At 29.8% G+C, this 16867-nt stretch overlaps 1 protein-coding gene across 2 annotated transcripts; it reads right to left on the reverse strand.

Moving 5' to 3' along the window:
* Positions 1-4972: 4972 nt before the first annotated feature.
* On the reverse strand, positions 4973-9971 carry LOC101267606 (trihelix transcription factor ENAP1). 2 transcript variants are annotated; one of them, XM_019214119.3, is made up of 2 exons: positions 8773-9971; positions 4973-5232 (listed from the first exon to the last, which is right to left on the reverse strand). In XM_019214119.3, the coding sequence occupies exons 1-2, from the start codon at positions 9812-9814 to the stop codon at positions 5228-5230; spliced, it is 1047 nt and encodes a 348-aa protein (XP_019069664.2). In that variant the 5' UTR covers positions 9815-9971; the 3' UTR covers positions 4973-5227. The 2 variants fall into 2 exon arrangements, with proteins under 2 accessions (XP_019069664.2, XP_004239274.2); XM_004239226.5 differs by having other exon boundaries at positions 8748-9971.
* Between the last annotated feature and the right edge of the window lie 6896 nt (positions 9972-16867).

Genomic DNA, 16867 nt, shown 5'->3' on the forward strand with positions numbered 1-16867 from the left:
TATGTCATTAGTGACATAGGCCTGATTTTCTCCTTCTATAAATAGAACATTCTTGCTCATTTGTAGAACACACCAATTTAGAGAGAAAAAACCATTTTGAGATTAAAGTTAGGTATTTCATAGACTATATGAAAAAAAAATATTTGTGAAGAAAAATCGAGTGTAAGCGGTATTTTAGTAATGCTGAAACCAAAAGAGTGTTGTTCCTTTTGAGCATGTAGTAGTCACTTTGAGTATTGTATTTGTAACTACACACTGTAAACTTCCTTAGTATAGTAATATCAGTTGCTCCTTTTGACCCGTAGTTTTTTCCTTATTTAGAAGGGTTTCCACATAAAATTCATAGAGTCGTTAATTATCCATTTTATTTCCATTACTTTACTATATATATTTTTGTGCTTGTCCGCGTTTTCTCAACAACATGTCGGCCAATTTTGTACGGAATTTTGCACAAATTTCATATGGTTAAGAGTTAATTACATTCTAACCATACTCTTTTTCAAATTACAAAATCTCTTAATTTTAGTAAAATGCAGATACATCCAAAATGTCTCGATTCACAGCGTCATAGTTTTGAAACATCATTGAACATCTTGATACATCACATTTCAATTTCGAAACATCACTTGACATCTTGATACATCGTGTATAATGGAGTACAGTAAGCCAACATTCTAGTCTCAAAAAGTATAATTCTTTCAGCATCATTTATAACACAATAAGCCCCTTAGGTCAAAATTATATTTACAAGCTCAATTGGATATAAAAGCACCCTCAATTGGAGGTTAAATACCACCTTACACCTTATCTTAGGACTGTAAAACTCAGTCAATAAATCAAATTAGACTATGTAGAAGAGAGTCCGGAGCCTAAAGGGTACAAAATATTAACAAAAATTCCAAAACGGTATATAAAATTTTATAGTAACCAAAACGGTAAAATCGCTGCACCAACAGCGACTTACCCCACAGAAAAAAGCAAAATCGCTGCCTCTGCAGCGATTTTGCAAAATCTGTTTTTATTTTTTAAAAAAATGAAATCGCTACCTAAGCAGCGATTTATAGAAAAAAATTTTAATAAAATAAGAAAATCGCTGCCCCAGCAGCGATTTCAAAAAAAAATAAAGAAATCGCTGCTGGGGAAGCGATTTCATAAAAAAAAATTAAGGAAATCGCTGCCTATTCAACATTTAATTTTTTTTTGAAATCGCTGCCGGGGTAGGATTTCTTTTTTTTTTTTTTAAAAAAATTGCTGCCTAGGCAGCGATTTTGTAATTTTTTTTTCTAGAAATCGCTTTAGAGGCAGCGATTTTGCTTTTTCCGGTGGGGTAAGTCGCAGTTGGTTCAGTGATTTTACCGTGTTGGTTAATATAAAATTTTATATACCGTTTTAAAATTTTTATTAATATTTTGTACCTTTTCAGCTCCGGACTCATGTAGAAGACATACTTATTAACCAAGAATATAGACTTTTGGTCGTTAAACATAAGTTCCTCTTTATTTATTATTACTAGTTTCCGAGCACGCGCTTTGCGCGTGTAACCCATGAGTGTATTATTTCTTAAAAGATAATATTATTAAATAATAAAATATGTCTAATTGAGATTTCTTACTTTATTTTACTACTAATTGTGACACTCTAATTTTCTGACCTCCTAGTGAATACATCGAAATAATAATATGAGAAATTAATAAAATAAACTTCGTTCATAATTCAAAAATAAGTTTGCAAAGCAAAAATGAAAAATAACAATTATCTAAATTAAATTTCTCGATAGTTCCATTTTATTGGTAGAATAATGTTAGAAGAAATAGTGTAAGATTAACTTTGAGCGAAAGGAAAACAAAACCTTTCAACTTTTTTACTTTGCCTTTTGAATCTCTGGATAATTATTATGAATGTGTTTAAAGTATTGTATCAAATTTTTATCCACAAACACTTTAAACTAATTAGTTAACTATAAATATTTAAAACTATGATGTAAAAAGTCTTATTATTTATATTTTGAAAATTAGAATATTTATAAATAACTACTATTTTTATATAAAATTGAATTTTCTCTTCATACATAACTTATCCACCATTAATCTAATACTATATGTTTCACCTTTTTTTTTCCATAAAAAGAAAAGAAAAAAGTTAACATCTTATTTTGTCAAATTCATTCTTAAAGATGAAAATTAATGTATATGTAAAATTATAAGTACGAAGCAAAAAAAAAAAGGTACAGATGAGCAAAGATAATTAGGCATTTCATTTTATTTTTGTCTCTATAATGAAACTGAACATTTGCGCATACAAAATATAAATATGAATTTAGAGCAACTTGCTAATAAAACAAGAATTCAACTATATGAAGAGAGACAAAAAAGTCTTATTATAATTCTTACTACAAATAAGTATAGAACTAACACATCAAACTCCGATACTTCAGTAATTGAATTCTTGTCTATTCTCGTGCCTGCAGAAGGGAATCTCACAACTTTCACCTCAAATTGTGACATTATTTCACATGTTTAGAGTTCCTACACACAAGAATTGTAGGAGTGGTAAATAAAAGTTTTTCTAAAAAAAGTTAAATTTATAGAACAAAATTATGGAAACATGAAAAGTCACATGAATTATTGTTAAAATAAATATATAAAAAATAGAGATGAAATTTAATTTTAAAGATACATGAATCTACTTTAATTTCTTGTTTATAAGGAATAATTACTCTTTTTTTTTTTTTTTACATTTGTGTTAGAAATTTCAAAGGTCAAGATTATGGAATGAGAATAAGAAGATTATATATATGAAAATTATAAAAGTTTTAATTTATTAGAGGGGCAAAAAAGTAATTCAACTTTTAAGTTTTGAGCTTCATGCTTATATTAATACTAGTTTCATAAACGTGCGTTGCACGTTTATCCCAAATATTTTATATAAATTTTGTTTTGTAAATGACATATTTTCTCCACTTCAAATTTATTGGTATTTACTAAAAAATTCATTGTTTTTACAATTGAAAGTTCATATATCATCCTAATAAAAAAAAATGCAAATCCTTAATTATAAAATTGACTAAAAGTGCATAAATGGTTAATTCATGTACTAATATGATGATTTACTATTCAATATTTAGTTTATTAAATAATTTATAACATTGAAATTTAATGTAGGAATAGAATTGTAATCTAACTTTTTCCTAACATATATACACACGATGATGTAATATTATATTCTTAGTTTACTTAATTAATTGTTAATTATGTTTTCTTTTTCTTTTTTATGTGAATGGTTCATATGAAGCTGGTATTATTGAAATTATTGAAAGACTAAAAGACTGCAATTTATTAAGCTCCTAAATCTTGTAACTCTTTATTTTTCTGCTTTTTGATAATTAAAATTCAAGTTTCATAATGTTCTTTTTTGGCATAGACAAGATAAAGATAAAGACTTAGACTCAACAATTTTAAGATCCAATATGGATAAAACTATCACTGCTACATGAAATTAGATCCTTCATAATACTCTTCTCTCGAACTAATTAGAGAGTGATATAATAATTATAACTCATGAAGGTGATTTAAAAAACAATTTCACAAATGAACTGAAATCAACATATTTATTTTGATTCCTACTTCACGCGAGTATTGAAATATTATTATTAGATAAAATGAAAGAAATTAGCGAAGTCATAACATTCTTGCAATTAACACAACTTCCAAATCTTCTCCAAATCAGAAACATCAAACATCTTAATAGAATAATACTCAAACGTAACTAACTAAATAAAAACAATAGGAAAAAAAGAAGTATCAGCTTAAATCTTGAACAAACAGACACACACTTTTCATTTATTCATGCCAATAACATTTTTAACTATATCTACCGGCCCTTGTATGGAACCCTTTAATTGACACATTAAAGATAAATAATGAAAAAGAAGAAGAGGACATGTGGTATTGAAACTGCAGAGGAAAATTTCAATGAATTTACCATGCTTCACTAAAGTGACTATTTATAAAATTCTATAACTATATTTGGAAGTTGAAAAGATCTTATGTTTGAAAGCATATTAATTCACCTCTTTGTATGCCCAAATACTTAATTGATTTTTATTAAAATTTAAATATGCCATGTATGTGGACATTATGGTGTAGTATTGAATATGATGATTTTCTTCATTAATGATAGAATATTTAATTAATATTTTTATAATAATTTTATTTAGTGTAGGATAAAATAGTAATTCAACTTTTAAGTTTTGAGCTTCATGCTTATAATAATATGATGATATGATGAATGAGATTATAACTAGGTTTCCACACAATTTCTTAAGTTGTCATCACAAAATATTACGTAAAAATTAGTGCAAATCACAATAATTCAGTACTTGAAATATTTCAAAAGGCATATTAAAAAGCTAATTCACTCTCCCAATTCCATATGCATCGCACAAATTTTGACAGAACATAACATATACTATGTTCATACTGACACGGAATTCTATATCTAGTTTTAATAGATACCACAAGCTAAATAAAAGTAGTATACGTAAGTATGTATGATGACTGAAATAAGGTAATCTAATAAATTTGTACTTTTTTTGAAATTCAAAAAGTTAAAAAAAAATAGTATCATGACTGGAATAATATGAAAACAATTGTTTCACTTGCTACCATTTTTGAAATTAATGACATTATAAATTCACATGTCAAAACTTCAAAATTGAAACACCAATTGCAGAAGTAGTTGTTTTTCAGTTGACGATATTTGTCCAATCCTTTCCTCTGTCAAACATTACTAGCTTTTAAAACAGTGAGCATGAGTTTACACTCAAATCTTGAATTTATGGAGTCATTCTAGTTCGTACAAGTTGGTTCTCGATGGCAAAAGAAAATTGAAATCGAGAAGCCAACGAAACCTTGTCAATGAGACTTGAAATATGGCTGCAAAGTTGATGGGTCTATATGATGATAAAACAATATTTCTCAAAACACTAAGTGCTCATATTTTATAAACAAGGGGGAAATGACCTTCAACATTTCACCTAGTAACATTATGAAATTAATCTATAAGGATGAATTGACCTCATAATCTCAACATGACAAGAAAAATTGGTTATTTTCCACATGCATATTTGCAGAATTAACTCAATATTCCAGAATCCAGTCAATCACTACTTCAAACAAGAATGTTCCTTGCAAAATCTTACAGTGATTTAACTCTACGTAATCATCTTTCATCCTGCAAAAAGAACAACAAATAACGAATTCTTTGTGAGAAACACGCAACCAATTACATTTATGTACGTGTTTAATCTCCAGTTCCACTTCCAGTACAATTAAAAAGGAAAATGTTCATCTGTTAAGGCAGACATTACCAGCATTAACCTGGACATCAGAAATTATAAACACTTAATAGAAATGTTTTTTTTGTGTATAATTATATCAACACCTCACATGTTACTAATTTTTAAGAAATAAGCTCAAGATCCAGATAATTGTTCCATCATCAAAAGCTTTCATTTGACTGTCATTCTAGTTTTCAGTCCCATCAGGACCAGCACAATCAATGAACTTATTTCAGAGCCCACGAGAAAGATCACATTCATTCAGCACACATTCACCTCTCAAGAAAAGTGGTTCAATAACCAGGTTTAACAAATACAAGAGTAAAGGCTATTGAGAAAATATTGTAGAAAAGAGAAGTACTGACAACAAAATAGTAAAGTATGATAAATACAAGATTAAAAGCTACGGAGAAAATATTGTAGAAAAGAAAGTATTGACAACAAAAATAGTAAAGATAATCCAAGTAAAAAAATGAGCTTAAATCAAGGACATTGGTTTTGGACGGGAATTTGGGTACATTGGGAGTTTGGGACTAGCTCATATCAAATGCTGCCTCGAGTTGTGAAGTTCTTTTAGAATTGTACAAGACAGTTCCTGGGTTGTTTGGATGTTACCAGTTTCAAAGAAAAAAAAAGCTCCTGGGTTGTTTAAAATCATCCAACCTTGCAAACACAACACTTTGATTATCCAAGAACATTGCATTTACACAAGATATACATGTGCAAACGCACATACATGCATTTGTATAAAAAGTTTGCTAGAGCATGAGACCTGCAAAAACAAAATTAAACGACCATCCTAGAGCCACAATTACACCCTAAAAGAATAATTAACAAATGAACCACCATTTAACACAGCAATGAGGAGCAAAAGTCTAAAATAATTATTCAAGCATCTTCATCATAAACCAGAAAAATATTGCGTGCACTGGGATCTATACCAAACTTGTGTTTTTTCATCCAACTTAAATGATAATAATATCATCCCAATCGGTATGGCGAGACTGATTACTCTAGTTTCATCTTTTTCCATCCAATCCTAGGACAACGAAACATGTCTGGATGTTATATTCTAACCAAAATGCTTTAATAACTAACCCAATCTTGTAGGGTTAGCACTAGGAAATGGATAGCAACCCCCCGAATCTGATAACTAGATTTTCCCTTCTTCTATAATCTAGGTATAATTTTTATGATACCCTAGTCTACCCTTGGGAAGTACAATCACACTTACCCTCGCTGACTAAGCAAAAGAACATTTTACTAGCTTCTAAAACAAGTGTAAAATCTGTTTTGCTTGCTCAGATGCTTGCAATTGATACTGTGAAGAAATATAGGAGAAGAGTATTATTGAACTAGTAAACAGGCTGCGCTTCGCGTGGTTAGAACATTCTTCTTTAAAATGTATTAGAATAGAACTTTTCTTGTATTTTGATGTTATAGTATTTTTATATAAATCTGTTTTAAGAGTATAGAGGTTACTCAATTCTAGTTTACATAATTTCATTTTACCATGGTTACATAGTGTCTTTAATTAGAGAGTCAAATAAATATTTTTCTCAATTTTCTTCTTTGCATTTTCGTTAGTCTAACACTATCAATTACATTCAAAATATTAAATATTTTTTTTTAAAAAAAATATATAACTAATGTGTTTATCAAGAGGAAAGGTTTCATAGTCATATAGTATACCAATAAGTAATATGTAGTCACTATGTGTTTTAAAATTAAAATGCAATCTTCCAAAATCCAAATTTCATGTGTAATTAAGTTACGATAGTGTTTTGGAATTGAAGTTGTGCACATACAAGACAATAAGGATCCTTGAAAAGGATGAAAGAGAAGTAAGAGTTAATGGGAATAAAGTTCAAAATTGATAATTCAATACTTGAAATATTTCAGTACAAAAGTAGGTCCTCCCCCTACTTTTTATTTTTTTACATTTATTTCAGTTTAACTTTTTATTACCGACTTAAAAGCTAAAAATTGATAATTCAATACTTGAAATATTTCACTACAAAAGTAGGTCCTCCCCCTACTTTTTATTTTTTGACATTTATTTCAGTTTAACTTTTATTACCGACTTAGAAGCTAGTTTTTTAAGCCAATCCAAACGGGCTCTATATGTTAGCCTGCTTATGGACTTCACCTACTTTAATATCCAAATTTCCAAAGCAAGCAAGTGTTGAGACACAACCAAATTAGGAATGGGGCTTGAATTGTGATAATCACAACTCTCAATGAGGGGTGGGTGAGTTGGGGGGTGGGGAGGAATCTGTTATCAAAGTGTGAATCTAGTAAAGCAGGAACCACGTGAAGGCAGTGATAAAAATTATACCATACCTAGAGGGGCAGCAAGAAACCACACTTCAAATGGAAGAAAGTGAAGCAAATATGAGGAGATTCTGACAAGCATATACAGTAGATGAAGAACAAGAATATGAAACGCAAAAAAATGAAGAGTAAACAGATGATGAGAATTTGGTATGTGATAAATAGGAACTCAGAACTTCCTTTGTTTTTAGACATTTCAGTTTTAAGCGTATGAGGGTGAGGCCTTAACCCTTGGTTTCAAAATAGAAAAAAAGAACAGACTACAAGGGTAGAAGGGAAGGGGAGGACAATAAAACCACCCTTACCACTACAAAATTATGATTACAGAAAGAAGAATATATTGGGATTGAACATATTGACATGTTCAATACGCTGTGATGCGAGAAAGGTCAATTTACATAACATGAAGAAGAGAGTGAAGTAAAGTAAAGAATAAAAATATTCTGCAAATCTATAAGATGTAACAAAAACAATGATAGGCCAAGCTATGGAGAGAAATGTGGGGGGGGGGGGGGGGGGGGAGCAGATAAGTGAAAGACAAGAGAGTTGGAAGACTGAGTACATCATGCGGAATTTGTTAGAAGAATAAGTTTTTCCAGTATCACTTGGATTAAAGGGATGCAAAATATTAGAATAAAGGAAGAAATATACATAAGTGAAAGCAGTTTTCTGAGTTTGTACCCCTTCTGTATGTACGTCTAGAGTCTAGACTCTAGTTAGAGTAAGACTTTGCATTTTAAATTAACAGTTGATTGAATTTGTTTACAAGTCTAATATACTCTCTAGTTGTATATTCTTGTTTCATGCATTAGCGTAATATTATTTTAACATCCTCACTTTAAAATCAAGAAAAATCTGATCAGATGTGTCATAATTGATTACTTCCTGATAAGGTTAGTCAAAGTTGTGCAAGAAATCACGTCACAAAGTTCTCGTAATGATCTAGTTTAACACTGCAAACAAATTCAAAATACACTGCCGACAAAGTTTACATGGAAGGAACCATATGAATAACGTAGGCCAGTTGACTTGCACAATAAACTCTAGTTCAACACTGCAAACAAATTCAAAATACCTGCATTAGCCCCTAAGCTTCTCACCGGAAATATTGTCAGTCTCTTCACCATCCTCATCTTCATTGTCTTCATCATCATCATTTTCTCCGTTGCCCCTTATTTTAGCAATTTCCACCTGTGCCCTCTCAATTATCTGTTTCTTCTGCAACTCCAACTCCCTTTGGAAATCCCTTCTCATCTTCTCCAGCTCCATCATCTGCTTCCTCTTACTATTCTCAATTTTCTCATATATCTGCCCAAACCTTTGAATTGAATCTGCTAGCAACTTAGCTGACGCATCATCACCCTCCCATCCTCCGGAACCCTGCTCGTCCTCTTCTTCATCATTATCCGCATCTGATCCTGCAGGACTATCTCTCATCTCATCCAACACATTTGACCTATCCAAGTACATTCGTGGGTCCATAAACACATACTCACCCGAATCGAGCCCACAACCCAATCCACAATGCCCTTTCATCCTCAAATTCATGAGCATATCCATTTTCTTAAAAAATGTCCACTTGCTATGAAACCCACCTCCAGTTTTCTCCATTTTTGTTATCTCCTTCTTATACTTCTTCTTGAGCACATCTAATTGATTCCTACACTCAACTTCAGTTTTATCAACACCAACCATTTCTGTTACCTTCTCTGCAACTTCACCCCAATCTTCAGCACGTAAGCTCCTCCGTCCGAGCTCCAAATACCTCTCACCCCACACTTCCAACAACACAAAACTCTCCTCTTCACTCCAAATATCCTTTGAACCTGAACGAGGGGCAAAATTGTAATTTGAAACTAAAGTTTCCAACTTTCTCTTCTTCTTACCTTGAAAATTATCAACATCATTTTCTCCACTGCTAAATTCTTGATTTTCTTCTTCATCATCAGATTCATCATCATCATGGGCAGCAGCAGCACCACCATGATGGTTATATTGAAATTCGTTATTATACTCATAATGGGTATTTCTAAGATAAGAGGTAGGGTTTCGAATTGAGCGTCTTGATCGAAGAGAAGACGTATTGTAAATGGCAGCGTTGGGTCTTGAAGAGTATGGAGTTTCATCATCAGAATCATTCATATCAATCAAATATGCAGTGAACAAATACTGGGTTTTTTCAAGATCCCTTCTCTTAGGGTTTTTGATGATTCAAAATTCACATCAGTTTCTTACACATTCCTAACTTTCTTCTCTTTTGCCCTTTAAAACTCACAAACTAATTTTTAAAGAGAAAAAGATACATATCCCTTTAATTTTGATTCAAATTATATTTATGTTCTTCAATTTTGATGTGTACAAATAGAAATTTAAAATTATATAAAATTAAATAAATAGACACATATGTCATACATGTCATCCTACATATCATTTTTTTGTCATACGTGGTGTTCTACATATGTTTTGTTATGTAAAACTCATGTGTTTATTTATTTAAAAGTTAGATATTTAAAGTGTCTATTTGTGCATTATGAAAGTTGGAGGTCAAAGTTAAAAATTGAAGTCGATTGACAACCCCATCCCAACTCTCACCATAAAAGTTCATTTTAAAAAAAAATAACTTAAAACTTTACTCCATCATTTTCATAGAGAATGACTTAATTTGACTTGACATGTAACTTACAAAAATAAAAATAATATTTGAATCTTGTGATCTTTAAGTTAAAGTTATGTCAAACTTATCAAATTGTCCTTAATTTTGTAGCCTTAAATATGTCATGTGAAATGTTAAAAGTAAAATGTTACAAAAAAAAGAGGTCATTCTTTTTTAAATAAACTAAAAAAAAGAAAGTTATTCTTTTTAAAACGTAGAAAATAATTCTTTTACAATCTCATGAGTTTCGATATGGGTGAAATAATTTACATCCCTAACTTCGATATAAAAATCAAATTTCCCCTCAACTTTGACAATTAACTATTTTCTCCCTTCGTACTATGCGAAATCTTTTTTATCTTTACTATTTTTATCCTTTCATTTATGTAACATATTTTTAAATTGTTTGTAATATTTTATTTTTTAACCTTTGTATTACACACTTTAATTGAAATTCATTAGCTTTACAAGTATAGATAGTCCTTTTATAAGTTTGTTGCAAAATTTAACGTGATTTTTTATGTTTGTTATTTCAATATTACGTGCATGCATTAAGTATATATGCAGAATCAACTCAATAACATTGGAGGTCTAGAGTCAAATCATATGAAGGGGCCCTAAAAAAAACTAATGAGGTCATCCTATATACTTTTATTTAAAATTTACTTTTCTATTTAGATGTGAATTCATTAATTATTATTTTATAATCGATTTGTTTTAGTAATTTTTTTTCCATAGATAATATAACTAATCCATTCAATCTCTCTTGAGAAATTGTTGATCTTAGATATAATTTTATCAATTTTAGTTTCGAAAAACTTCTTTCGGCGGAGGCAACAGTTGCAGGAATTATTAACACTGTTCTATAAGCAATATATGCATTAGGAAAAGAATCAAGTTTTTTAATTTGATTGAGTATCTCCATTAGATCATTATATTCTACTTGTAGAATTTCCCTTAACACTTTTAATTCAAAATATAAATCTAACTCATCAATATCAAAATAACTATTGTGTTAAACAAAATTCAAGATTAAGATAACGTTTTTTAAAATTCTCAAATAAGAAAACAAAAATATTTTCATATGCTTCAAATTGTTCCAGTCTATTTTAAAGTGAAAACATAGTGAAATCTATTTATATATATATATATATATATATATATATATATATATATATATATATATATATATATATATATATATAGTAATCAACTTTAAAAGATTCTTCAAGAGACTTTATGATTTCATCATCAATATATTCATTGAATCATTACTTTCTAAATGTTATGCGTTTCTTACGAAATTCAGATCTATATTCATCTCATATGCAATTTTCTTAACAAAAATCATAGCACTCGTAATCCTACTTCTCGATATTTTTTGAAAAAAAGAAATTAGGTGTCTTAACTGATATATGGAAACATCAATATGTATATCCTTATATTGTAAACTTTTTACTTTTAATTGACCACAAATAATATGGCATACCAAATAGTCATACACAATAAGAATTCAAAATTTTCAAGCTCATATGTTTGCTAAACATCTTCACTTCTAGATTTTGAATCCTCACTAACTTCTTTTAGTTTCAATTAAGCATCTCTGATTTGTGGAGCTTGAAATCTTAATGCTTCAATACTCTTAGCACGACTTTTCCAACAAGTTTGTGAGAATGATTTAAGAGTTAGATTAGGTACAAAATCTTTTATAATTTTCCACCACTTGGTAGAAAATCAAATAACGTATAGATACGTTGTATCACTCCAAAAGATGATACAACTTTCGTACAATTCATATCACAAAGTACCAAATTTAAATTATGACAAACACAAGGTGTATAAAATGCTCTAGGATTTACATCGAAAAGTCTTTTTTGCACTCCTTGATGGTTTCCTTTCATATTTGTTCCATTATCATATCCTTGTCCTCTTAAGTTATCAATATAAAGTCCAATAATTTTTCATCTCATCTGTAGTAACTTCAAAAAAACCTTTTCTACTTGCATCATCCACTTTAAAAATTCTAACAAATATTCATTAATTTTTATTGGAGTAGTTGAAATATCCACACTCCGTAATATAAAATTATTTGTTTTTGATGGCTTGCATCCGAATGCAGTCAAGTATGATTGATAATTTTGTTTCTTTAATCTCTTTAATAATTTTATTCGTGACTTCACTTGCCAATAAATTTATTAATTCATTTTGTATATTATGTCCAAGGTAATGATTATGAATTTTGTCGTGCTTAATCGTCGCATATGTTCTTGCATAACTGGACCAAAATCAGCAGTCATTTCAATTAGGCTTAAAAAATTACCATTACTTTCTTAATAGATCTTTTCACTTGTTCCCCTAAATGTTAAATTATTTTTTCCAAGAGTTTTGATGAAAACAATAATTCTTGACAACACATTTTTCGAGTGTACACTATCTTCTGTTAATTTGTTCCTGCACATATTTATCAATTATTTTGTTTTTATGCAATCTCATTTCTAAATCAATCCACGAGCTCATATTAATAATATGCTCGTTCGTTACTTAATAAGCCAGCTTTGAGCTTAGCACTAAGATTTTTCCAGTCATTACTACCTTCACTAGCTAGTTTATTGTTACAAACAATAGAAGTTATGCTAAATAATTTACAACAGAAACAAACTTTTTTTATCCAAATCTTTAAAGTAAATTAGCAATTTTTTCTCATGTTTTTCTCCGTTTGCCAATTTTTGAACATCGTGTGTTGTAGGAAAATGTCTTAAATGTTTATCCTTTAGAAAATTTATATCAATTATTCTAATTGGTCCCTTTTCTACTAATAGATCTCTCAATTTTGTATCTATATTATTCCGTTGATTTGGGTCATATATATTTTTATGGATGCAACTATTTAAATTACTTAAGAGTTCTTGATTATTGGAAATTATATCACATTCTTCACCAACTTCTTCTAGATTTTCTTCTTCGATGTTATTATCATCTAACTCAATTCGATTAGTGACTTATTCATTTGAAAAATATCCTCTAGTAATTTTTTATTCAGAATTTTTATTATTTGTTAAAAATCTATCAAGGACTCCTTTTTGGGATTTATTTAATTCTTCAAGCTTTCTCTTTTCCTCTCTTTTTATAAAATCTAATCATATTTTCTAATTGACATATTTAAATTGAATAGATTGTAATAATAACTAAAACAAAAATATATATGCTTATGAACTACGAATATCAATAGTAACAAAATTCTAAGAAAACCTATAAAATAAAGTTAGAATAATAAAACCTGACTCACAAATTTAATAAGTTGATATAATAATAATCGAAATAGTGGCAAGTTTCTTGACTCCTTCATTATGATGATTGCTTGTTGCACTTCTTGAAATCTGAAAAAGACACCCAAAAGCAAGTTTTGTTCTTTTGTAACTTGTCAGCACCAGTAAATCATAAGACTTTATAGGAGAGAGTTCAATATTCAGAATAAAAAAATAAAATAGAAAATAAAAAAGAAGAGTATTACGGTAATAAATATATGGTTGAAGTCTTGGGAGACAAATATGGAAGCATAATTTCTCACTTAAGGAAATTATTTCCAAAAATTGTTCCATTCCCTAGACCCTAATAAAAACTAACAACACGTTACCTTTTTCTTTTCTTTAGTGGCCTAGTGGTTAAGACGAGCTGTATGTATGTACATATGTTTTATATGAATGCATATTCAAAATTTCACTTTTCTCTTAGCCTTAATGCATTAATATATCTTTTAATTTAATTTCAGTTGACATCTACGCTCTTCATTTTTCGGTTTGCACAAATAGATACTTAAACTTATGTAGAGTTGAACAAGTAGACACACACATCATAAACATGCATGTAAGACACGTGTGTCTACTTAAAAGATATGTTATGCATTATGTCTAGATTTAATTCACCAATATCGATGAAGATAATGAATTTTAATTGACTTTAAAAAAATACTTTTAAAATTTCTTTACAATATAAATAGATTATCTATTAATAAATTGTTATGAAATATATCTTTCATTTTAGTAATTATTTTTGCATTAATGCATCAAAATATGTTTATAAGGTTATCAAATTATAGATTTCGTTAACATTATTTTTGATTGACTTAGTGAAGTTTTGATTGATCCTAGATTATACGGTTGGAAATTACGACCCGTAGGAAGTGCTCTGGAAAGTGATCCAAAATTTGGGCTCCAATAACTCGACCTGAGAGTGATTGGTATGGTCCTTAAGAGTTTATATAGACTATACATGAGATCGTAGAGTCGATCAGATAATTTTGACTTAAGAGTTATTTGGATATTTTTCTACCCTTTTTAACACCTAAGTTACGTCGTTTCTAAAACATTCCAAGGTTATATAACTGAATTTACCTTAATATTTTTCCATTTCCCTCCCATTAACTCAAAATCCCTAAAGGTCTTCTTCTCCAAGGATCTCAAGGAAAATTCTAGGGTTCTTCAAACTTCAAGCTCCCTTCTCCAGTTCCAATGCTTCGACACATCAAAATATGTGGGAAGTTAATGAATAGATTTTATTTAATCAATTAATTCCCAAAGATTTCTCTATACTTCTTCTATGATTTCAACCCAAATTTTAGGGTTTTGCATGCTAAGGGGTTCAATTGTTTATGACTAAATTCATTCTATTTGATTTTATCATGCATAAATTGATCTAGATTTTGTGTTATCAATTAATTTCATATGATCCCATGTCATATGCCTATTTTATGAATATGAACTATGTTTTTGACATCATGCATGCATCATGAAATTGAGGAATTTATCAATCAAGGATACTTTTAGATAAAGTATCATTATGGTTTATGAAAAAGGTTTCTTCAGTTTTCAAGTAATCTCATTATGAAAGATGATCATGATTTAGATTCTTTATAAATATGTTATGAATTCATGATTTTGAAAGAATCAATTTTATGACATGAAGTGTATGATTGAATTGATATTGCTAGATTCTTACATTTATATGTATTATGATTATAATTATCTCCGTTTGGAGTTTACTTAACAGAAAGATAACTTTGGAATGGGGACTCTCCTTTTGGTAGAGGTCGGGTCTCTAGTAACAATCTCCATGATCCATAAGTCCATAACTATCAGACTTATTTTATAAGTTGTGGATTATCCTAGTCACACCTATGATATAAATGCTTGTTGTTAGACTTAGTATGATTCACATGTACATTTTTTGTACTCTAATTTTTCTATCATATTGAGTTGAAGTATTGAGACTTATACTCTATTTTATTTCTATCATTTTTATCATAGTGTCATGCCTATGTCTAGTGGCTTGTTTAGGGTCACTCAGGATCTTATTCACCATGACACTTCTAGGGTGTAGCTTGGATCATGATAAACTTAGTACTCAAAGATAATAACACTTAAACTACTCTAGAACAAATCGAATGAGTAAGCAATCGTCATCAATATAACATACTCAACTAAGAGTCGGGGTAGAATTGTCACGTCTCAAGCGTACACCCTGGGCAGGACTGACACTCTATCACATCTGGAGAGCTACCCCTAGATGCTACCGACATTGTCGTCCTCCTAGAGGACTCAACCAAGACCTAAGCGTTCGTCCTAATATGTCATCAGTTAGAAATGCGGAAAAATTAAAAACTTTTGATTATACCAAGTGAGGTATACTTAGACCTCTCATTCATAGAAGCTTACTTAGGATTTTCTTAGAAACATGATAACATACATACGATATTATAATACTTGTCTCACATAAAAACCATTTAAAGAGTACGAGTTGGACTTAGCCAATAAAATGTTAATATGCCATATAGTCCTTACTGCAATGAAATCCAAAGAATACGAAACAGAATAAACAGTATTTCTAAAACTACTAAAGTCTTCATAAGCTAGACTAATGAAAAGATAGCATCCTCGAACATGAGGACCTACCAACACTTGGAGAAAGAGTTCCAAACTTCTTCAAACGACCTTCTTAATCTTCAATGGCCGGACCCTACATTTGTAGTAATATAAAGTAAGGGGTTAGTAAGCCACATGTACTAAGTATGGGTATATGCACATAAACATTTAACGACATACGTGAAAAGGACCATATCTTTAGAAAGCATACTAAGTATTTGAAAACCTTTGATGCGCATAAAATAGAGCATATTCAAGTAAGGATCACAACAACATAAAGTATGGTCATAACCAAAGACATAATCATCATAAAGTCATATTAACATTTTCTTCAATAGTTCATATCAACATAACATACAAAACACTTACCAATGATCCCATCCCAAGCCTACATGTGCACTGATCATGTGAAGCCCCATAACCCCACACAATCAATCAAACAAGATAGGAGACCATAAGAAATGCATTGCTTCATACAACTTACATCATAAGTAGTCATCATCCCATATAGCAACATAGACCATTTCATGTTCATTAACATAGCCAACATCATATAAGAGCAAATCATAAGCATTATACATTTCATATTTATATTACATGAGAACAATCTCCTAGGACTTCCCT

Source organism: Solanum lycopersicum, chromosome 5 (genome assembly GCF_036512215.1).
Source record: "Solanum lycopersicum chromosome 5, SLM_r2.1".
Taxonomy (NCBI): Eukaryota; Viridiplantae; Streptophyta; class Magnoliopsida; order Solanales; family Solanaceae; genus Solanum; species Solanum lycopersicum.